The sequence below is a fragment of the Barbus barbus genome, assembly GCF_936440315.1.
Source record: "Barbus barbus genome assembly, chromosome: 8".
Taxonomy (NCBI): Eukaryota; Metazoa; Chordata; class Actinopteri; order Cypriniformes; family Cyprinidae; genus Barbus; species Barbus barbus.
In genome coordinates, this window is record NC_136736.1 from 6,984,442 (window position 1) to 7,008,296 (window position 23,855).

The following is a 23,855-nucleotide window of genomic DNA, read 5'->3' on the forward strand; positions in this document are numbered from 1 at the left end:
ACTGAGAGACTTAGGAGGAGCTTCTTCCCCCAGGCCATCAGGCTCCTAAACTCTAACTCTGTGTCATAACATCACATGACTCCCATATCAGTAGCTATTCATAATTTTTCTCTACCTCATATTGCTGCTATTTAAACACCCTGGACAACTTTTTGCACATTCCTCTTTATTACTATTTAAGTCAACAACATACTGACCTGTACTGACCTGCACATTTATATTAATATTTTTTATCTTTTATTTTATTCTCTTATTTTTTCTACTTTTCTTTTTCTTAATATCTGTATACTTTATAATTGCACTGACCTTGGAGCGGCCCTGACTTACATTTCACTGCTGGTTATACCCTGTATAATTGTGTATGTGACAAATACAAATCTTGAATCTTGAATCTAGAGTCCTCTGGGAGTGCAGGTTCACCTGCAGTGCACACCTGGGACCTCACATATGCGTGCACATGCACACACTTGAAGATTTTGAATGACAGCGTTATGAGGTGGGCTGAATGAGAAGCACCGGACCCTGTAACCCCTCGAGGACTCTAATGATCCGTTTCCATCATAATGGAGACGATTTAAATGGCATTCCAAAATTCTATATTATCATTCTGGAACACCCACCATGCTCTGCGGTGGATCTGTCAGCGATGATGGAGGGCTTTTCAACTGGATGGGTCATGATCTGTGATGGTTAAGGGCCTGAGACAGCCTCAAGGGCTTCCTCTGAAGGTCAGCTGAAGGTTCTGGCATGGTTGTGGAAGGTTAGATGAGATACATGTACCCTATAAAGGTTGAGAGCCAGATTAAATGAGGTTACATGCACTTACCTTGGATAAATTGATTGTAAGGACATGTGTGGGTTATTCTTGCAAAAATAAAAAAATATTTTAATGATTAATTATCAATTTACTGGTTCTATTGTTCTGAATCTAGATTTTTTTTATTGTAGTGAAGACAGTTTCCCATAATTTTATAGATATTTGGAATCCACATAAAATATCATTAGCCTATTGATGTTCTAAATTCCTTTAGCATTTTTCATCCTACTGATTTCCAAGTTCTTATTTTGTTTTTTAAATAGATGCAGCCTTTTATAATTGTCAAATGTATTGCATTTTAAAAAAGATAATGAGGTTGAAAGTTACTGAATTATATGCCTTTTAAATATTTATAATTAATATATTACACTGTAAACAATTCAGTGAAATTTACAGTAAAACAGCAACTGTGGTTTTACAGATTAAAATGAAATCTTTATAATGTACTGACAACCAACTTAAAAACAGTAGTTAACAAGTAGTGAGAAAGTCACATTATGAATCAAATGTCATAAATTTTCATCAAGTAACTTTTAAATAAATACTAATGTCATAATAATAGAAGGTTCACAGGGTCATACACACAAATAAAAAAAAATAATAATAAAAAAAACATCATGGTAACATAACTGATAAGAAAAAATGAACAAGAAACAGTATTTCAATGAAAAAACAAAAGTGAAGAGAATACAGGGAGCGCTAATTTACGCTTTTCACTGTAAATTACAGTGTTACTTATTCTTTTTTTACTTACAAAAGCTGTAAACTGAAGTGTATTAAATCTCCCATTAGATGTATGACAGTGTTTCACTGTCAAATTAACAGGTTTTTACAGCCATACATACATAAATTTGACGTGCACTGTACACTTATAAATTAATTTAACATATAAAATATTTTTATTTAGAATTGTTATATTATAAATGTCTACTGTCTAAAATGTGTATGTATTTATTTTGATTCTTTTTGTAATGACTTGCATATACATAAACATATACAGTATATATGGTCTCCCCAATCTTGAAGATATTACATTCTTGCTTGTTTGTTGGTGTGTGTGTGTGTGTGTGTGTGTGTTACGTTGTGTTTTCCCTCGCATGTGTGATTGTGTGGCTTGTCTCTCTGATGCTTTGACTCCTCTGAGGTGCTTAAGGCTTGTGAAGCTGCCAGGCTTTTATTCTCCACTTCAGTTAATTGTAGCCCCTCAGGCTGCCGCTCTCAGGTTCACTGGGTGGCCAGTGGACCTGATGCTCAGAAAGTTTAATAAGGTGGTTGTGGACGTTTTTATTATGCTTTTGGGCATTGCTGAAAGACGCTGACAATAACTCTTCAGAAGTAGGTCAAGATATCAGTTGTACACTGGTGAACCCCTTCGGTCTTGCAAGCTGTCTTTCTCTCTCTGTCTATCTCTCCATTCTCTGCTCACTGTCACACACTTCCTTTCTGTCTCCATTTATTGTTTGCTTTCTCACACTTTTAGAACACAAAATACAAAATGAACAGTCTGCCTTTTCAAAATATTTGGCTTTAAAGCTTTAACACAGCTCAATTCCCAAAGGTATGTTTGTGTGTCTTTACTCAGAGAGGGAGTGTGTGTGTGTGTGTTTTAAGTCTATCCATTAGAGTGTGTGAGTGTTGGTGGTGTATCGCTGTGTTACAAGGCCCACAGGCTTCCCTGGGGAAGGGGTTTGATCATTACATGGTGTCCTGTGTAAGTAAAGGTAATTCATCTCTGGTTCACCCAGGAGCTTCTAACTTGCTTTAATTAAAAATGCATACATAAACACACACACACACTTTTAGAAAAACCTATATACACTTCCCTAGCCCACATCCACTTTCATGTATATAGATCGCACTGTGGGTGGCTCTGAATACGAGACCATAGAATGATTCGATCTGTGTTCGGGTTAATCTGAAATCCTGTTTAGGCTAACTAATATCATCATGATGTCATAACACCTCATGCGTTATAAATCCTCTGCAGATTATTGTCGCCCCTGTGTTGATGATGCATTAAAATAATCCAGTGCTGGTGGGCAAACACTGTAATTACTTCTAGACTCATAACAGCCATGCCTGCCTCCCTCTAGACCAGTGAGGTTTGGTAGTCTTCTGAAATGAGAAGACAAAGCCCCCTCTTGGCGGGACTTTTAGTCAAATGTACTGTAAATTCATGCTACATTTGATGTTTACGAAGTTGAAGGCAAATGAAACACCATTTACCTGACATTATCAACAAACTAGTACTATAATATATTTGTATGTTTTTTTAATATTAAATGCATAGCCCACGTAAAAAAATTAAACTTCTATCATGATTTACTCACCCTGAAGTTGATTCAAACCTGTATGAATTTCTTTCAGATGTTGAACACAAAATACATTTTGAAGAATGTGGATGACCAAACAGTTGACAGTAGCCATTGACTTCCATAGTATGGAAAAAAATACTTTGGAAGTCAATGGCCGTCAACTGTATGGTTACACACGTTCTTCAGAATATCTTTTTTTGTGTGTTCAACAGAAGAAGAAAACATACAGGTTTGGAGGGTGAGTATTTTTGTGTGAACTATCGCTTTAATTGGACAGTTTACCCAAAAATTAACACTGTCATAACTTTTCAGTTTACTTTTTCAAACACTCTCCATATGCATTCATTTATGTTTCAGTAAATGGTCACATAATTTTCGTTTCTGAGTGAACTGTTCTTAATAAACATACTGTTTATTAAAACCAAGTCATATCAAGTCTCATCAAAATGTGTTGAAGCTTTTTCAAAAGCAATTTTAGAATTATAAAGTAAAAATCATATTTTATGTGTCATTTATTTGTTATTATTAATAGTCACATTATTTTCAGACCATTAGTCAGCTAATCCTCTATAAACAAAGTTGATGTCATGAAGGTTGCCGACATGGAGGCGAAGTATTAAATTAACTGAGCTGAGTGCTCGCGAAAAAACGCCTCAGTCACAGATCATTTAAAGTAATTTCAAGTTCGGATGCGCCCATAAGTAGTGATGTCGGAGTGGGTGAATTGTTTACATCTTGATTAGTCTGTCTAATTCCAACGGTTTGACCCTGACAGGCCAATTTGTGGACTGTTTGCAAACATGATGAGCGGGCGTTATCCCATTGACAGAGTATTTGGTCAATCATATCACACATTCAAATTTCTTTTGTCCAATCACATTGCACCTTCTATATATAATTTACTTTAAACTGAAGATCAAATATTCACCCTTATGTAACTTTAAAAAATCCAGCTGTCAAATTCAGGTGCAGTTTTGCTGTTGAATTCAAAATCATGTTTGAACCTGGGTCCACCTACACATTACAGAGAAACTGTACCAATAGCCATGGACTTCTTATACTTATGTAAAGAACTACCAAGTTGTTAAACAGTTGTTTTTTTCTTTGGTCATGCCTTATCTCGCCAAGTGATCCCATCAAAAACAATATATGTAAGACACCCATGTGCTCAGGGGAGGCAAAACACACATGGCCTCCTTCTGAAACTTTATTCAATGGTTTCACTGTTGGACAGTGTTACTTTATATACATATTACATTTTTTATATATTTGTAATTTAATTATTTTTGTATATTTTAAATTTAATTACAACTTAATTTCAGTGAGAGAAAATTATTTTTGATAGTTTTAGTTAACAATAACAACATTGCTCCTCGGAGAAAACGCCCCTGCTCTAGACATTAATGAAATAATCATATACAGTCCTCACACTCCCTCAAGTTTGCGGTGGTTGTTAAAGCTGTTCCCTGTTGACCTGAGAGGCTATTTCACAGCCGTGAGAAGTATCATGAAATGGCATGGTGTCAAGCCAGGAGGTATTATGTCAGGTCCAAAATTAAACACGAGAGGAAACCCTTGAATGTATGATCAAGTAATTCATAGCTCCTTGAACGGTTGTGCTTTTAAATGGGTGTACGGTAAATCTGAAGATGAGTTTTCTAATGTCGGATCAATGCTAGAACTGAAAAACGTTGGACACGATAAATCTGGTTGGCTGTCATGTCCAATATCGATCTCTTTGTATTTATAGCGACAGATAAATGGGTCTCCGCTGCATCATGCGTCTCGCTGTAAGTACAAAAGATGCTACCTCTCTCCATGTCTCTTCCTCTCTTTCTCCCTCACTCACTCGGGTGAGATTACTGTTCCCATGGCAACACAGCAGATTGCTTGGAGATTGCTATGGTTGTGGGCACCATGGTAACACATTTTATATGCTGGTGGGTCTCTCTCTTTCACACACACCCTCTCACGTTCATTCTATCTGTTGGCAGTTTGGGGTTGTACGTACCTTTGTGTGTCAGGAATTGATGGTGTGCGAGTCTGTATGAGACTGTAGGTTAAACGGATCAGATGTGCATGTAGCTATTGCAGTAACTACTGCAGTTTGTATATGTCATTCTGTAGTAGTGTTAATGTAACAACAAAATACTATTGCAGTCCCATGATATTTTGATATTTACCATGCTACCAAATATATCATGATATTTAAATACAGTACATGTCAGAAATCTGTTGTAAGTGCTGTTTTAACAAATCACAGGACATATTTGACGGGCTAGCATGATTCAGTTAGCCCTTGCTGGTGCTTTAGCTACACCATTCAGTGGGCATACAATGTATTATTACACCTATTCAAAATTAGCTATGATTACATGGCAATACAGGGTGATCTGATCTAAGGCAAAAAAATAAAGGACCAAATACTGAGCCATGAGGGACTCCAGAATTGAGGGGCAGGATTTTTTTTATTTTTTGCAAACTTTCTATGATCTGTTCAAGTAGTAAATAAACCAGTAAATTTATAAGCTATTCAAAAGTAGCTATGTTTTCTGTTGTATATTTTTGCAAACAAGTATTTCAATTGAAGGGCTTAGTGTTGCCATTTTTATGCACCTCCCAAGCACCCATGATCAAGATATCAGATTTCAAGTCACATACTATACTTTTGGAAGCTCCTGTGCCAGACGAGCGACTGCCATTGATATGCTAACAGTTAGCTTTCTCCAGATGTTATAGACCTCCTCCCAGAAGTAATTTTTTTTATGTTAGCTTCTGTATGTATAGATGTACAACATTGTTTCAGTCTTATTCCATTGTATTATACATGCACGAGACATACTCACTATTTGTTTGGTCATTCTGCTCTCTAGCTTTCTCTCTGTTTGCATATTTCTCTTTCACTCTCTCTTGTTTAGAGCAGATATTTATTTCTTGTGTGGTGAGTTTTCATGAGGCCAATTGTTGTCATGGCGACAACAGCCCACAGATGGAGGCAAGAGAGCGAGGAGTGCAGCAAAGAGTTTTCACTGGCTCTGACACAAAACTTGTTGACACACATACATGATACTCACGCTATGAAGAAAATCTGTGCACGTATCAGCACTCAAGAGCACACACACACACACCTGACTACAGACTGATTTACAGTCTAAATTGGGTCAGTTCTTCTACGTCATAAATTTTACACCTTAAGACATTAATATGTGCTTTCTAAGTACAATATGCTAGTAATATGCATGCTAATAAAAAAAACTGGTTAATAGTGAGATTTGATCCCTAACCCAAAATATGATATAGAAATTATAGTTTGGAGGAAACACGGCAAGAAACACACAAAAAGCACTGGAGGAAATACAAAAAAATAAAAAAAATTATGCCATGGTCTCCCATAACATATATTGTAGAATGTTACTGAAGGGTTAATTTCTTTTTCGTCTTTTTATGAACTCATATATATATATATATCACGTAAGTGCCAAATGCTGTGACCAAGAATACTAAGAAGTCAAGTGCTAAGCTGTAAGTTAGATCTCAAGGGCAGCAAGAAGAACAACACAATATAAGAATGCTTAAACATTGTTGATGCAGTTCAGATGTCTAAGTGCTAGATGAGGTCAGTAAAGACGAGTCACTAGACTCAGACAGTCCGTTAAGTACTGCACAAATTTGTCTGCGGAGCAGTTTAGTGACACGAAAGAGGTTAATTACAACAGAGATTAATTACAGCTCGACCAAAAGCATTTTATATGAACTTTGACAAGGGGTTATTTGACAAAATCTGGTGGGCCAGTGAGGATGAATCAAATTTATGCTCTGATTAAATGGTAATGCAGGGTGATCTGATGTAGATGGAAAAAATTAAAGGACCAAATACTGAGCCACGAGGGACTCCTGGATTGAGAGCCAGTAAATTAGGCTTTTTTGCTAACTTCATATGATCTGTTCAAGTAGGAAATAAACCAGTAAATTAGTCTACGTTGTCCGCACTGAAGTGAACAGTTTGTGGCTGACCATGTCAAAAGCTATCCAAGGCAGTGTAGTCAAAATGCTCTGGTTCTTAAGGTTGCGTGACAAGGATTAATTCCTAAGTGATGGAGGTCAAGCATGCGGTTTTTGGAAAAAACTTGACATTTGGATGAAACTATTCACCATGCAGTGTTTGCTGTCTCATCCACAGCATCCATTACAAGCAAATACAAAGCCAAATTGTTTCAAGACACGGCAAACTGCTTTATTATTATTATAATATAGAAATGTGCTACTTTCAAATAAAAAGTTGCTGTAAAATTATTCTTGGATGATTAACTAAAGGCTACGATATTGGTTGTTAGATCTGATATGTTATATCACTCACCTCTGTAATAAATATTTTCCCCTGGATTGTTATATTTTATTGGATTTATGATTATTGTATTGTGTTAAGGTGAAATTCATACCAGCTCCTCAAAACTCTCAAACTGGGTGGATTTTAAAGTCATAATAGTGGTTTTGTGACCAGGAGGCTGCCAGATTCACATTTGCCATTGTGAATATAATTTGCTATAGCCTCTAGCAACAAACCTGCTTTCCTGCATTATAAATGTGTGTGGACATATGCGGATAGTGTGCAGAAGCCCATACACTAGGACTAGGTACACTGGAAAGCCATGTAAACTGCTGACATTGAGGGATCCTGTAAATTGCTTCGACTTGTTCTGAAAATATTTGTGCTATACAGGTCTAAGCAAGGAAGGTGCCTTTGTGTTAATAACCACCAAATGTGTTTGGTCTGATATATTCACTCTGTTTTCTCTTCAGGTACCTCATGAATGTGACATTTGAAGGGCGCAACCTCTCCTTCAGTGAGGACGGTTTTCAGATGCACCCAAAGTTGGTCATTATACTGTTAAATAAGGAGAGGCAGTATGAAAGGGTGGGCATCTCTACTCATTTCTCTCTTTTGCCTCTTGATTTCTCTTAACTCAGGACTGTGCAGTTCCCTGATGTAATTATCAACCTTCATTTACTCTTTATCTGTCTTTATCTTAATTCAAGATTTCAGCCATCCTCAAATTTAGCCCGCACTAATCCAATCGCAGCCACTTCAACCTCAACACCCTTTCATTATCTCATTCATTATCCTTCTCTCATCTTCTGCTCTCATCTTGCCCTCTTTGCACTTTCACAGGTCGGTAAATGGGAGAATGGGTCTCTGGCAATGAAGTACCACGTGTGGCCTCGGTTCGAGATCTATTCGGATGCTGAGGAGCGGGAGGACGACCACCTGTCCATTGTTACGCTAGAGGAGGCTCCATTTGTTATTGTGGAGGATGTTGACCCCCTCAGTGGCACCTGCATGAGGAATACAGTGCCGTGCAGAAAACAGCTCAAACTCATGTGAGAATCCAATAGGAACAGTACAGATATTCAGGAAAATGTACTGCAGTTTGGTTAAAAATTCAGATTTGTCACAGATTTCACAGCAGATGTTGTAAGTGGTAGACTGAAAAATGTTATAAAACTTGTCTAAATCACAGAGGAATACAGTGAGGTCTAGAAAACTGGACAATGAAAATATTTAAACCTGGAAATAAACAGAGGGTTGTAGGATAAAAAAAAAAAATCCAAATACTAGGAGACCAAATACTGAGACCTTTAGAAATTCAAGTAAGTATTTCACTTGAATTATTATCCTGCTAATATATCTGATTAATGTCTGATGAATTAGAAAAGTTTTTTTCAGTGGTCTCTTGTATACTGTACCACATTGTATATCTGTGAAGATTTGCTTATCCATATTCAACATGCTTAAATCTACATAGCATAGGTAACGTATCTTAAATCTGCTATCTAAAATCAGTCATTGTATAAGATCAATATTAGATCAGTCATTAGTCTTGACTGCCAAAGTGCAGACTTGTCTAAGTACAGATCCTCCATTCAGTTTTCAAATTCAAGGTGCTCTGTCATTGTCAGGACTAGATTATATCATATAGTAAGATAGTGTGGCATATACAGTAGTGTACTGTTAATGTAAAAAGACTGATTTATTTATCTCATGTCTCTTTTTAATATTGATTAAAAATATCTGTGTTAAATTAGTGTTAAATTCATATAGAATTACTGTAATAAATTGCTAAAACACTCATTTATTATGAGAAATGATCCGAGATTAATGTGAATTTTGACAAATTTAAGTCTCCTTGTTCCAATGTAGTCAATGCAGTAGTCAGTGCAGTGGTCATTAGTCATTTTGATGTTATGTTGACTCACTGACTGATTTCTTCAGACGCAGATTTATTATGAAATGGTATTTTGATTAAGGATTGATGAACGGCTTAGGAGAAATTTGTTAAACGCCATCTTCACTATTTAGAAAAATAACTTCCTGCGCTAACATAAATCTTTTTCTTCCTGTTTTTCTTACCTCTAGAAATCAGACAGGAGATTCAGGGATCTACATTAAACGCTGTTGCAAGGGCTTCTGTATAGACATCCTCAAAAAGATCGCCAAGACTGTAAAATTCACCTATGATCTCTACCTGGTGACCAATGGGAAGCATGGCAAAAAGATCAACGGCACATGGAATGGCATGGTTGGAGAGGTTAGTTTCAAAACACTTTTAGTAAGAAACCTCTGGTTCTCATCAAACAAATAGAGTTTGGGTTGAATAGGTTGTTTCTCATTCAAGAGCTTGCTGGAACATTCACTTTTGTTCTTCCTGTTCTACCATTCCTCTGCATATGACGGATAAGAGGAGCATATTCAGCTGTAGGGTACAATGGGGTTAAAGGCGCCTTTGATATTATTTTCAAAAAACGTGGCATAGCACTTTCCAAAACATTCGCTTTTCAAGATGCATGTGTATATTTGTCTGATCTTTGACGCGATCGTGCGCAGCAGTGCAAAGTTAATTCTGTGCTTACTTGATCTAATATTTTATGTTTTTTTAAATGTTGTAGATTTAAGTTGCAAATGAGAATCGCTAAAATTAATGCATATATTTTGAGACAAAGGTCTTCTTTATGATTTTCAGTTTTGTTTAAGATAATTAAAGCAACAGTTTTTAAATAACGAAAGAATATGTAAAAGTATGTATTTGGGGTAAAAAGTGCCCCCGCTGTTGGGGTTAAAGGCGCACAGTAATTAACATTATAATTAATAGATGCCTGACTTTTCTATTTGTTGACATGACATGGTTAGACTCAGATAGTAAATATCATATATTATGTTGGGTGTCCATCTTAGAGATAATCACCATGTTTAGAATGAAACCATCATATTTAAAAGCATGATATTAATCATATCATATAATATCATTTGTTGTTACTACCTTAAATATATATATTCAATTATTATTGGATCTCCTTCAATACTTTCAGAATCTTTACTTATTCAAATGATTTTGTTTCTGTATTTTAAAATATATTTTACATATTAACATCTTTTAATGACAGTATATTTATTGAACAAAAATGTGTTCTTTTATTTTTCAAAATAAGCAGAAAATAGTTCAAACTTTGCTAAAGTGATTGTTTTGAACAAGTATTACTAAAACATTATTTTAGCTGAAGTATTTGTATCAATACCGTGTGCATTTTACCCCATGCTGGTGAGCCTTTGCCCCATTTGTGGGGTAAAAGGTCCCCCCATGCCACCTCATACATTTATAAGATTTTTAAACAAAATAAACAACTTGAATGATTTATTTTCACACAAAATCTGTTGCTCCATTAATGTTCGATACAACGTATATATTGTTTCTGCAATTATACATTTTAGGCGCAGAGAATAGCACATTTTTTCATAAGGTGGGCCTTTAGCCCCGTTGTACCCTATACTTAGTTTTTTTCACACTGTAATAAGTATACTTGTACTGTAGAATACTGTGTATATATATATATATATATATATACATACAGTGTTTTATTTACACCGCGGAAGTTAATCTACTCTTCTGTCTGATTTGTGGTTAAGGCTAGAAGAGATACAGCTGCTGGCCATGTTTATTTACATATTTTCTGAGCCAACAATATAAAGTGAAACCTATAAAAATGGTTTTAAAAAGTACATAGCACCATAGTTTCATCACTTAGTTTAGAGTGTCGCAGTGACCGTCTTTTTGCAGTAAAGGACCTGTCATAGTTTAATGAGAGGGAAGATGACATGAAGCGACGTGAGGAGAGCTGCATTGAAAACAGATGACACGGGTTCACGGGATTGTGTCCACAGAATGATAGTTTATTTTATTTTCAGACTCAAGGTCCATTAGCAAAAGACCAAAACAGTACACATTAAAAAAGACAGTTATGCCAATACTTCCTCATAGAGGACTGATATCGCACTTCAGTAAGCCTAGGATTTGTCAACAACATTATTATATTATTATGTGAATTGTCCAGCCGACAAATAAATTTATACATCAAATTTCTCATTAAAGCAGGGAATGATTGTACTCTTGCCTTACAGAATAAATCACTTGCACTGCACCATCTTGGTTTTTTCAGCAGGATCCTCATGCAGTCATTGTACGCAACCTGAAGCTTACAGAGGCTCTCTTTCTTAAACTTAACCCACAGACGAGCAGTATAAAAAGAAGTACAATATGCTCTAAAAAGGTTTATCTTTACCTGATCTGAACACATATAACATTTTCTCATCAACATATTTTCTTGAGCATATAACTTACGACGTTGCCTATACATATCATCACTCATTTCATTATTGATATGACCTAAATATTTTGCAGTAGTACATACATTCAACACTTGCCTTGATAAATAAAAATCTGGGAAATTCAAATCTCTCTGTTCTTTGGTTCTATATATCATGGCAACACTCTTTTTTGTATTGTATTGCACATCATATCTAATCCCATAATCAGAACATATATTAAGCAACTGCTGAAAACCAGCACTACTGGGGGAAAAAACAACCAGATCATCAGCATACATATAGTGATTGACTGTGATATCACCAAGCATACATATAGTCCTACAATCACTTACTTCTTCTGACAATTCATTCATATAGACATTAAAAAGAGCTGGTGAAAGTAAACCTCCTTGGCGCACTCCATTACTTACTCTAAATGAATCTGAGACATAATTACCCCACCTTATCTGATAAGAGCACACGTTTTAACATATTATTTGATTATTTAACACTCAGTATTTAACTGAAGTGCTGCAAGACATGCATACAGCCCCGGACATGACATTTTCTGGTACGCAAAACAAGTATTTAAAAGGAATACTTTAGCTTATTGCCGTTACCGTGGCAGCCAATAACAGCACAGCTTAACCCTCTGCACATTTTCATATTGAGTTATACAAACAAACACCCCCCCCCCACACACACACACGGAGAGAGAGAGAGAGATCGCAGATTGTGCTGCACACACACATAAACTTCCAAGGCTTAAAGTTAGTCCAATTTAAAGTAATTTTTTTGTAGAGAGACGAACAGACGCAGCAAGCAGGTACACACGACCATGCACACAACTGTCCCCTCTCTCTCGATCAATAATTAATTTAAATACATGCTGTAATTAATTCAAATAAATGTAGTCTTACAGCACTATTTCATCTCTGTGTCTGATTTGAAGCTGGCATTCGTTCAATTATTGCGCTGCAAGAGCAATACAAGTTTTAACTTGTCTATTACTTGGCAAATGAGCATGGGATAATCAAAGGCTAGCCGTGCATTAAAGGGTTTTTATGCACTTTGCGGATCGCTTCGAGTCGGGCGGTTCTTTGCCTCCACATCGTGAATTAAAGGTGCCATAGAATGCATTGATACAATATTTTAATTTGTTCTCTAATATCTACATAAAAGGCATGTGGCTTAGGTAAGACAAAAATTCTCCAGAAACAGTTTTACATGTCCATTTACCACCCTAGGATTTCTCCCCAGAATGAAACTTGTTATTGGCTTATGTGGAAGGGTCATGAATAATAATGTTGAGCTCTGTTCTGATTGGCTGTTTCACAGTGCGGCTCATTTCAGTTGCTCACAGGAAGGGGAAACAGGGGAAATATAAATGTCAATACTTTCTTGCGCAGTTATATCGTTGGGTAATTATACTGTAAATAAAATGCGGGCATCAGGGAGCCTGGGCATTGAAACTGCTTTGGAATGCACGATCGCGTTTTACTTTCACTTTCGAGATCGCACGTACTCTGTTTATACTATGGAGCGGCAGCACTTACCACACATTTTACACGATCAGATGCTTGTCAGTGGTGCTCAGGATCTGTAAATCATTCGCCATCATCCTCATCATCTCTCCTTATCCTTTACAAATATTAGTGCTGTCAAACGATTAATCGCGAATAATCTCATCCAAAATAAAAGATTTAGTTTGCATAATATATGTATGTGTACTGTGTATATTTATTATGTGTATATATAAATACACACACATGCATGTATATATTTCAGAGAAATATGTTATTTTTATATATTAAATGTTTTTATTTATAATATAAATTATATGAATATAAATATAGACCTGTAAATACATGCAAATATTTTCAAAATATATACATGCATGTGTGTGTATTTATATATACATAATAAATATACACAGAACACATACATATATTATGCAAACAAAAACTTTTATTTTGGATGCGATTCATCGCAATTAATCGTTTGACAGCACTAATATTGTCAGTCATGTGTCGTGTGTGTCATGTGTTTCCCTCTTGTGTCCATCTTTGGTTTGTTTCCTGTCCTTGTTAAGTGTATTTATTAGTTTATTCTTGTCCAGCTGTGTTTTAGTTATTATCTGTGATTATCCCTTGTATTTAAGTCCTGTCTGTTCGGTTAGATTTTGTCTGGTCTACTCGTTACTCCCGGCGTTCCTGTGTGTCTGCCCAACCTTGTCTTGCCCTGGTTGGATTCATTAAAGACTGTTGATTTGAGTTTATCCTCGTCTCCGTGTTCCTCGTTCCTCCCCGATGTGTGCACCGTGACAAATATATATATATACAGTGGTGTGAAAAAGTGTTGGCCTCCTTCCTGATTTGTTTTTTTTTTTTGCATGTTTGTCACACTTTAATGTTTCAGATCATCAAACAAATTTAAATATTAATCAAAGAAAAGTAAACACAACATGCAGTTTTTGAATTAAGTTTTTTATTATGAAGGGAAAACAAAATCCAAGCCCACATGGCCCTGTGTGAAAAAGTGCTTGACCCCTGAACCTAATAACTGGTTGGGCCACCCTTAGCAGCAACAACTGCAATCAAGCGTTTGTGATAACTTGCAATGAGTCTGTTACAGCGCTGTGGAGGAATTTTGGCCCACTCATCTTGGCAGAATTGTTGTAATTCAGCCACATTGGAGGGTTTTTGAGCATGAACCGCCTTTTTAAGGTCATGCCACAGCATCTCAATAGGATTCAGGTCAGGACTTTGACTAGGCCACTCCAAAGTCTTCATTTTGTTTTTCTTCAGCCATTCAGAGGTGGATTTGCTGGTGTGTTTTGGATCATTGTCCTGCTGCTGAACCCAAGTTCGCTTCAGCTTGAGGTCACAAACAGATGGCCGGACCACAGCAAGTCTTCCAGGTCCTGAAGCAGCAAAACAGCCCCAGACCATCACACTACCACCACCATATTTTACTGTTGGTATGATGTTCTTTTTCTGAAATGCTGTGTTACTTTTACGCCAGATGTAATGGGACACACACCTTCCAAAAAGTTCAACTTTTGTCTCGTCAGTCCACAGAGTATTTTCCCAAAAGTCTTGGGGATCATCAAGATGTTTTCTGGCAAAACTGAGACGAGCCTTTGTTCTTTTTGCTCAGCAGTGGTTTTCGTCTTGGAACTCTGCCATGCAGACCATTTTTGCCCAGTCTTTCTTATGGTGGAGTCATGAACAATGACCTTAACTGAGGCAAGTGAGGCCTGCAGTTCTTTAGATGTTGTTGTGGGGTCTTTTGTGACCTCTTGGATGAGTCGTCGCTGCGCTCTTGGGGTAATTTTGGTCGGCCGGCCACTCCTGGGAAGGTTCACCACTGTTCCATGTTTTCTCCATTTGTGGATAATGGCTCTCACTGTGGTTCGCTGGAGTCCCAAAGCTTTAGAAATGGCTTTATAACCTTTTCCAGACTGATATATCTCAATTTCTTTGGATCTCAACATGATGTGTAGCTTTTGAGGATCTTTTGGTCACTTTGTCAGGCAGGTCCTATTTACGTGATTTCTTGATTGCGAACAGGTGTGGCAGTAATCAGGCCTGGGTGTGGGGCAAACACCTTTCCACACAGGGCCATGTGGGTTTGGATTTTGTTTTCCCTTCATAAAAAAACCCTTCATTTAAAGCTGCATGTTGTGTTTACTTGTGTTATCTTTGATTAATATTTAAATTTGTTTGATGATCGGAAACATTAAAGTGTGACAAACATGCAAAAAAAAATCAAAAATCAGGAAGGAGGCCAACACTTTTCACACCACTGTATATATATATATATATATATATATATATATATATATATATAGCAATGACTAATAAATTAAATTTAATTAAATTTAAATTTATAGATTAAAACGGGAAAATTGGATCAGTGAATGTTTGCGACCCAGACTCAAATTCACATTGCCATTGGCTCCAGTGTTATTTTAGTATCACTGATATACCATTATATTTTGATCAATATTATGAATTAAATTTTATTTTTGTTTTATATTTTAATTAAAATTTTTATAAAAAATTTTTTTTTGTGTTTTTGTCATTTTGCTTTTTTTAAATGTCTATATGGATTTATTAACTGTATTTATTTTTTGTACATTTAATTTAATTTTTTCAAGTTATTTTAGGTTTTCTTTTGTTTCAGTCAATGTTTATTTTATTTCAAGCTTTTTTTTATGGTTTTAATAAACTATAATAACCACTAGGACAAAGTTCTGGAGTGTCTATGGGTTTCTTATTATATAGTATTTCCAAAAGATTTAAATCTGAAAAGTATCTCTCATGACAAGAACAGATGAAAGAGAGAGAAAATGTGAGCAAGTGAGTTTGCACAAGCCCAAGGGAAAATACAGCTGGTGCATTAATTCAGATGAGAAATAATATGAGTTACCGGATCAAATGTAAATCCACAGTTGGAATGAATGTTATGCAGTTCCCTTTTGTCCTAGTCATATGAATACTTGGAGAAATGCACCACATTTGGAGCCGCAGACTCTTCTTAGCTTGCTTTATGTTTACTTAATGTCTTTACGAGATCTGATGCTCCAAGACATGCTCATGTTCAGTGATAGATGCTATAACGCAACTCACACTCAAGCAAATATGCAAAATACACTCTCATATTTTGAAAAGATGGAGAAAGAAAATAGGATATAGAATAGCACTACTCAACATGCAGCCCACGGGGCTTTGTCGCGGCCTGCATGTTTTTTGAGATTCTGCTATATTCCAAGCAGAAATCTATAGTGCACTCTGCAAACTGTGCCACAGATGAGCACTTACAGTACAGGTTCATTGATTATAATGGGAGCGATTTAGTTTGATACGTGGTTGTGTAAGTGTATAACACTCAGTAGCCTTTTTAATATAACATAGGCACTATAAAAAAAAAATTAGAAGTGTGGCCCTTGAGGCTAAAGAAATCCAGTTTTGTGGCCCCTTGAGTAGCCCTGATGTAGACAAAGCCTTCCTGTAGCATACATTCACCTTATTAACTCTGTTTTGTCCCATTTTCCTATATCACTGGAGGCCCCTTATATGTAACTCTAAATATACCCGGGCAAGTGATGGGTTTGAGGAAGTAGTGATTAGGGAAAAGTAGAAAAAAGGAGAAATGGCTATTAAAAGCTACTGCAAACCACTGTAGGAATTAACCTGATTTCTGCCTTCCTTGGTCTCAGTCTTGTTTTTTCTTGATGGTTTTCTCATTCACTAGTTCCCGTTTTATCTGTCTTTCACCTTTTGCTTATCACACTGTTGCTTTTTTCCACTTCTGTTGTGGCAGGCCTAAACTGGTCCAGGTTTGGTATAACCGCCCCTTTTCCTCATGTCTAGGTGGTGTTGAAGAATGCCCACATGGCAGTGGGATCCCTGACCATTAATGAAGAGAGGTCAGAGGTCATTGACTTCTCTGTACCCTTCATAGAGACTGGGATTAGTGTCATGGTCTCTCGTAGCAATGGCACAGTGTCACCTTCTGCCTTTTTAGGTAAGTGCTATATACACACTGTAATGGCATTCAAGATATAATTCCAAATTCAAGTGCACTCTTCATTAGAAATTTCTTTTCCCTTCTTTTTTTGCTCTCAGAGCCCTTCAGCGCTGATGTCTGGGTAATGATGTTCGTTATGCTGTTGCTAGTTTCAGCCGTGGCTGTTTTCGTTTTTGAGTACTTCAGTCCTGTCGGCTATAATCGCTGCTTGGCAGATGGACGAGGTGTGCACACATGCTTGTATAAACACACATACACACACACACACACACACACACACACACACACACACACACATAATGTCTTCACTTCTTAACCATCTAAAAATGTATATACAGTTGGGCAAAAAAGTATTTAGTCAGCCACCAATTGTGCAAGTTCTCCCACTTAAAAAGATGAGAGAGGCCTGTAATTTTAATCATAGGTACACTTCAACTATGAGAGACAGAATGGGGGAAACAATCCAGGAAATCACATTGTAGGATTTTTAATGAATTAATTGGTAAATTCCTCAGTAAAATAAGTATTTGGTCACCTACAAACAAGCAAGATTTCTGGCTCTCACAGACCTGTAACTTCCTCTTTAAGAGGCTCCTCTGTCCTCCACTCGTTACCTGTATTAATGGCACCTGTTTGAACTCGTTATCAGTATAAAAGACACCTGTCCACAGCCTCAAACAGTCACACTCCAAACTCCACTATGGCCAAGACCAAAGAGCTGTCGAAGGACACCAGAAACAAACTTGTAGACCTGCACCAGGCTGGGAAGACTGAATCTTCAATAGGCAAGCAGCTTGGTGTGGAGAAATCAACTGTGGAGCCCTCGATCTGGGGCTCCACGCAAGATCTCACCCCGTGGGGTCAAAATGATCACAAGAACGGTGAGCAAAAATCCCAGAACCACACGGCGGGACCTAGTGAATGACCTGCAGAGAGCTGGGACCAAAGTAACAAAGGCTACCATCAGTAACACACTACGCCGCCAGGGACTCAAATCCTGCAGTGCCAGACATGTCCCCCTGCTTAAGCCAGTACATGTCCGGGCCTGTCTGAAGTTTGCTAGAGAGCATTTGGATGATCCAGAAGAGGATTGGGAGAATGTCCTATGGTCAGATGAAACCAAAATAGAACTTTTTGGTAAAAACTCAACTCGTCGTGTTTGGAGGAGAAAGAATGCTGAGTTGCATCCAAAGAGCACCATACCTACTGTGAAGCATGGGGGTGGAAACATCATGCTTTGGGGCGGTTTTTCTGCAAAGGGACCAGGACGACTGATCCGTGTAAAGGAAAGAATGAATGGGGCCATGTATCGTGAGATTTTGAGCGAAAACCTTCCATCAGCAAGGGCATTGAAGATGAAACGTGGCTGGGTCTTTCAGCATGACAATGATCCCAAACACACCGCCCGGGCAACGAAGGAGTGGCTTCGTAAGAAGCATTTCAAGGTCCTGGAGTGGCCTAGCCAGTCTCCAGATCTCAACCCCATAGAAAATCTTTGGAGGGAGTTGAAAGTCCGTGTTGCCCAGCGTCAGCCCCAAAACATCACTGATCTAGAGGAGATCTGCATGGAGGAATGGGCCAAAATACCAGCAACAGTGTGTGAAAACCTTGTGAAGACTAACAGAAAACGTTTGACCTCTGTCATTGCCAACAATGGGTATATAACAAAGTATTGAGATGGACTTTTGTTATTGACCAAATACTTATTTTCCACCATAATTTGCAAATAAATTAATTAAACATCCTACAATGTGATTTCCTGGATTCTTTCCCCCCATTCTGTCTCTCATAGTTGAAGACAGATGAAAATGATGAAAATTACAGGCCTCTCTCATCTTTTTAAGTGGGAGAACTTGCACAATTGGTGGCTGACTAAATACTTTTTTGCCCAACTGTAATTACATTCACTACATTTCATTACAATATAATATTTTTATTTAATATAATATACTTTTCATAATTATGCTTTAACTTAAATAATAGTGTTTTATGTTTTTCCATTTATATATATATAGAGAGAGAGAGAGAATATTTTATATATATATGCAATGTATATAAAAATGTAACATAACCTTGTCTTTTAATTTCATCTTTCCATGTTGTATTGGCTGATATCATGCTTAGCAATGTACTGCTCTCTGAATATTATTGATTCTTTTGATCGAAATCAAAACTGAATAGTTAATTCATGGCTAATTTATGGATTTTCTTCCTCTGCCCTTTTACTCCTGTCTGATTCCTATTAAAGTATAAGGTAATAACTCTCTATTTCTATTTCTCTACCTCTTTACACACCACCAGAGCCTGGCGGTCCCTCCTTTACCATCGGAAAAGCTATTTGGCTACTTTGGGGTTTGGTCTTCAATAACTCTGTGCCCGTGCAGAACCCCAAAGGCACTACTAGCAAGATCATGGTCTCGGTCTGGGCCTTCTTCGCTGTGATTTTCCTGGCCAGCTACACTGCCAACCTGGCTGCATTTATGATTCAAGAGGAATATGTGGACCAGGTGACAGGCCTGAGTGATAAAAAGGTAAAAGGGTTTATTGGTCAAATTCAGCAGCACGTCAGCTTCTGGTTTAGCCAATGACAAGAGTTTGGGCCAGATTTGTTAGTGAAACCTGGGGGAAATTATGATTTTAAAACAAATTTATAGAAAAAACTTCCCACTTCATGGTCTTAACAGTGAATCATTTTTCATCATAAGTGAATTCATGCATTCTTACATGGCACAGTGTTGCATGTGACATACTAATACTACTGTTTATTATCCTCAAACAACTGATGACATATTTGGGCAACCACATGCTGACTGGTTTTGTGGTATTTTATTTTTTTCAATGTCATCTATGCGTGTAAAAAAATTTGGCTAATGTGAATTAGCCAACCGTTATAAACCGAAAACAAGATTTGAGAGGGTCCTGTAGCCTCCTTAATAATTGATGTAATGAGATTTTGTTTGTTACTCTAAGTCATGCTTTACTTTTTATGTCTAGTGAAGCTTTGAGTGTCTAGAGAACATAGAGTCTGTGTGTTTACACTGGAAATAGTTCTATTATGAATGGTGGAAAAAAAGATCTTTAAAGGTTTTTTGAAATGACACCTCTCCTCACACTTTGTCCCTTGAGTGTTTATTGACAATGTGGACACTGCTGAGTTATATATATATTTCTCTCTCGCTTTCTCTCTCTTATCTAGTTTCAACATCCGAATGACTTCTCCCCTCCATTCCGCTTCGGTACTGTGCCCAATGGCAGCACAGAGAGGAACATAAGGAACAATTACAAAGAGATGCACGCCTATATGACTAGCTTCCACCAGAAGAATGTAAACGAGGCCCTCCACAGCCTCAAGACGGGGTGAGAGCGAAAAATGAGAGAGATGGTATCTGCATGAAAAGAATATAAAGGGTGGGAAGACAGGGAGATGAAAAGCTTGTAGGACAGCAGTAAGTACAGTGTGTGAGTGAGTGGGTGGATGAACTCTGGATTGATAATAGCATCGAAATGAGGCATCCTGGAGGGACTTTGTTTGGAGATGCTGATTGGTAAAACACTGATTCAACATGAGACTGGCTTCTGCAATCCTTTAATTTATCTGTACTAATAGTAAACATTTTAAAGGGGTATTCAGTGCATTTTTTGTTCATGTTGTGCTGGCCGATATGACAGCGATGTTGGGCTAAAACATTTACCTGGATAAAGTTAATAGTTTTTACCTTGTCATGTGATTTCAACATGGCAGGTCATTGGATGCAACATGCTTTATGTAAAAGCTACATCAAATTATTTATTAGGATTCTTCATACCATGTGAGCGTACAATTTTTTTATATTTAATACAATTTAATTAGGGAAAAATAACTGAGTACACTGAGTTCTTCATTGCTAACACTTTACAATAAGGTTCCATTTGTTTACATTTGTTAACTACATTAGTTAACATAAATTAACATCTTAGTTGCTGTTCATTTCAACATTCAATACATTATTAAAATCAAAAGTGGTAATATCTGTTTATATTATATAATATACCTTTATTTAAAGATACTAACATGAATAAACAATCAACGGTTGTATTTTATAATATTAACAAAGATGAATAAATACTGTAACAAATGTATTGCTTATGTAATGCTTTAACATTAACTAATGAGACCTTATAGTAAAGTTTTATGGAGTTTTTTAACTAAAGGGCATATCTTGCAGTAAGTCACCTTTTCATGAACATTATCAACTTTTTTAAGTACATTTTTAACTTCTCAGGTTGGTTTTTAATGCACTATTAGTTTGACAAATACATTTTTAAAAGTACAAATTTCATGTACTCTTTCACTTAAGATGAGCTCATAAAATTAGATACAAGAAATAGCAAAATGTTATTTAAAGGTGGGGTAAGCGATTTCTGGAAGCCAGTGTTGATATTTGAAATCACCAAAACAAACAGGCCCCTACCTTAAAAGAGTCTTGCCCCTATTTTGATAGCTCCGCCCCACACATATGTAACCTACGCAACCCAGGCAACGATTAGATTCAATATTCAAGATTTTTTTATTCGTCACATACACAATTATACAGTGTATAACCAGCAGTGAAATGTAAGTCAGGGCCGCTCCAAGGACAGTGCAATTGTATAGACAAATATTAAAAAAAAGAAAAGTAGAAAAAAATAAAAAGAATAAAATAAAAGATAAAAAAATATAAATATAAATGTGCAGGTCAGTATGTTGTTGACATAAATAGTAATATAACAGGAATGTGCAAAAAAGTTGTACAGGGTATTTAAATAGCAGCATATGAGGTAGAAAAAATTATGAATAGCTTATTGATATAGTGATGTTAACATGGAGTCAAGTGATGTTATGACACAGAGTTAGAGTTTAGGAGGCTGATGGCCTGGGGGAAGAAGCTCCTCCTAAGTCTCTCAGTTTTTAGTTCTGTGAAACAAAACCAATGTTACTCCGTATCTACACCGGACGCGAGCGGCACAACAAAATACTATAGAAGCCATTATAATCAGTGATGCTGTCTACACTGGATGCTGCGCGGCGCGAAAAATCCCCAACAGAAAACTGCTGCCGCGTTCTATTTATGACGTGCTGACACAAATTTCAAATGATTTTCAACGGTCGCTTTATCGCGTCCAGTGTAGGCAGAGATTATCTGTTGCGTCATGGCGCGTCCGGTGTAGACGCTGTGTTACTCACCTATCGAGAAGAAACAAAGCAACCTCGGCATCCGATCGCAGGCCTTCCACTCCTTGAATTCTCTCCAGGGCTGGAAAGCTGATCCGATATTTACACAGGTCCTATTTCTTGCCTTATCGTTCCACAGTCGTTTTCCTCTTTTTGTTTTTTTATCCGCCATCTCTATCTTTCTGTCACTCGGCTTGGCTGTTCACTGAATGCTCTCTCCTCCACATCATGAGTAGACACGCCCCTTACTGCTGATTGCCTACAAGTTTGTTTTGGTACTCGGCCCGACTCCGTTTTCGAAAGCGTTTTTGAAAAATGACATACCCCACCTTTAAATTAGCATTACACACTATGTCAGTTACCCGAAGTTACACCTCAAATCCAACACACAATGCCCAGAAAATGTTTTTTTTTTCTTTTATTTTTTCAGCTATTTTTTCACAAATGTGTTTGGCACAGGTTAACTAAACCTAAAACCATTAGAAATGTTATTACTTGAAATAAAATAAAGATTAAGCAAAATATAGTAAATTTTATATATAAACAATACAATTCTGAATATTAACAAATACTATATTAGTATATCAATGATACTAAAATAACAATGGTTTGCCAGAGTTTACAGAGGCAAGGCCTTACCAGCATTCTAACATATTACTCCTCTCCCTCCTCTGTGTAGTAAATTGGATGCATTCATCTATGATGCAGCGGTCTTGAACTACATGGCCGGACGTGATGAGGGATGTAAACTGGTGACCATCGGCAGTGGTTATATCTTTGCTACTACAGGGTATGGCATTGCCATTCAGAAAGACTCAGGCTGGAAGAGGGCAGTGGACCTTGCCATTCTGCAGCTCTTTGGAGATGGTAAAGATTGTATTTTTTGGTTTTTTTGCAAATTATTATTTCATTGGATGATTGCATAATCTGCATGAATTAGTTAAAGATATTTGGGGGACATTCACTAAGAATGAATCTGCATCGCTGCGTTCTTTTAGCATCTGATTCACTAAAAAAAGTCTGTGAGTCTGGTCACACCATAGACGCACCCAAAAATTTAATTGCACGATGCAAACTTTAAAAGATAGCAGACAGAGCCTGGTTAAAATGGTTTGTGGGTGATTAGTGAATAAGGCAGGTTTTTGCGATGAAATGCTGTTCACAAAAGTGGCGTGAATGTGTAGAGCAGGGGTCGGCAACTAAGTTTGGCATCGGGCCAAAAAAAAATTTAACCACTAGATGGTGGGCCAGAACATAGTCAAAGGATAATTTAATATATTAATTGATGAAAATTGCAACCAGAATTACCTGTGACTGACTGTTACAGTGTATTTTGTAACTGATAGTGAGCTGTTACTC

At 37.0% G+C, this 23,855-nt stretch overlaps 1 protein-coding gene across 1 annotated transcript in view; it reads left to right on the forward strand.

Annotated features, from left to right (window-relative positions):
- LOC306874206 (glutamate receptor ionotropic, NMDA 2B-like) overlaps positions 1–23,855 on the forward strand; it is a gene marked incomplete at both ends in the record, with an annotated part of 110,395 nt that overhangs the window by 74,351 nt on the left and 12,189 nt on the right. The window contains 8 exons of the mRNA XM_079424074.1: positions 7,933–8,047; positions 8,303–8,511; positions 9,548–9,719; positions 17,149–17,302; positions 17,404–17,529; positions 19,607–19,836; positions 20,502–20,662; positions 23,176–23,363. Coding sequence (XP_079280200.1) covers positions 7,933–8,047; positions 8,303–8,511; positions 9,548–9,719; positions 17,149–17,302; positions 17,404–17,529; positions 19,607–19,836; positions 20,502–20,662; positions 23,176–23,363 — 1,355 coding nt within the window. The remainder of the gene's footprint in view (positions 1–7,932; positions 8,048–8,302; positions 8,512–9,547; positions 9,720–17,148; positions 17,303–17,403; positions 17,530–19,606; positions 19,837–20,501; positions 20,663–23,175; positions 23,364–23,855) is intronic.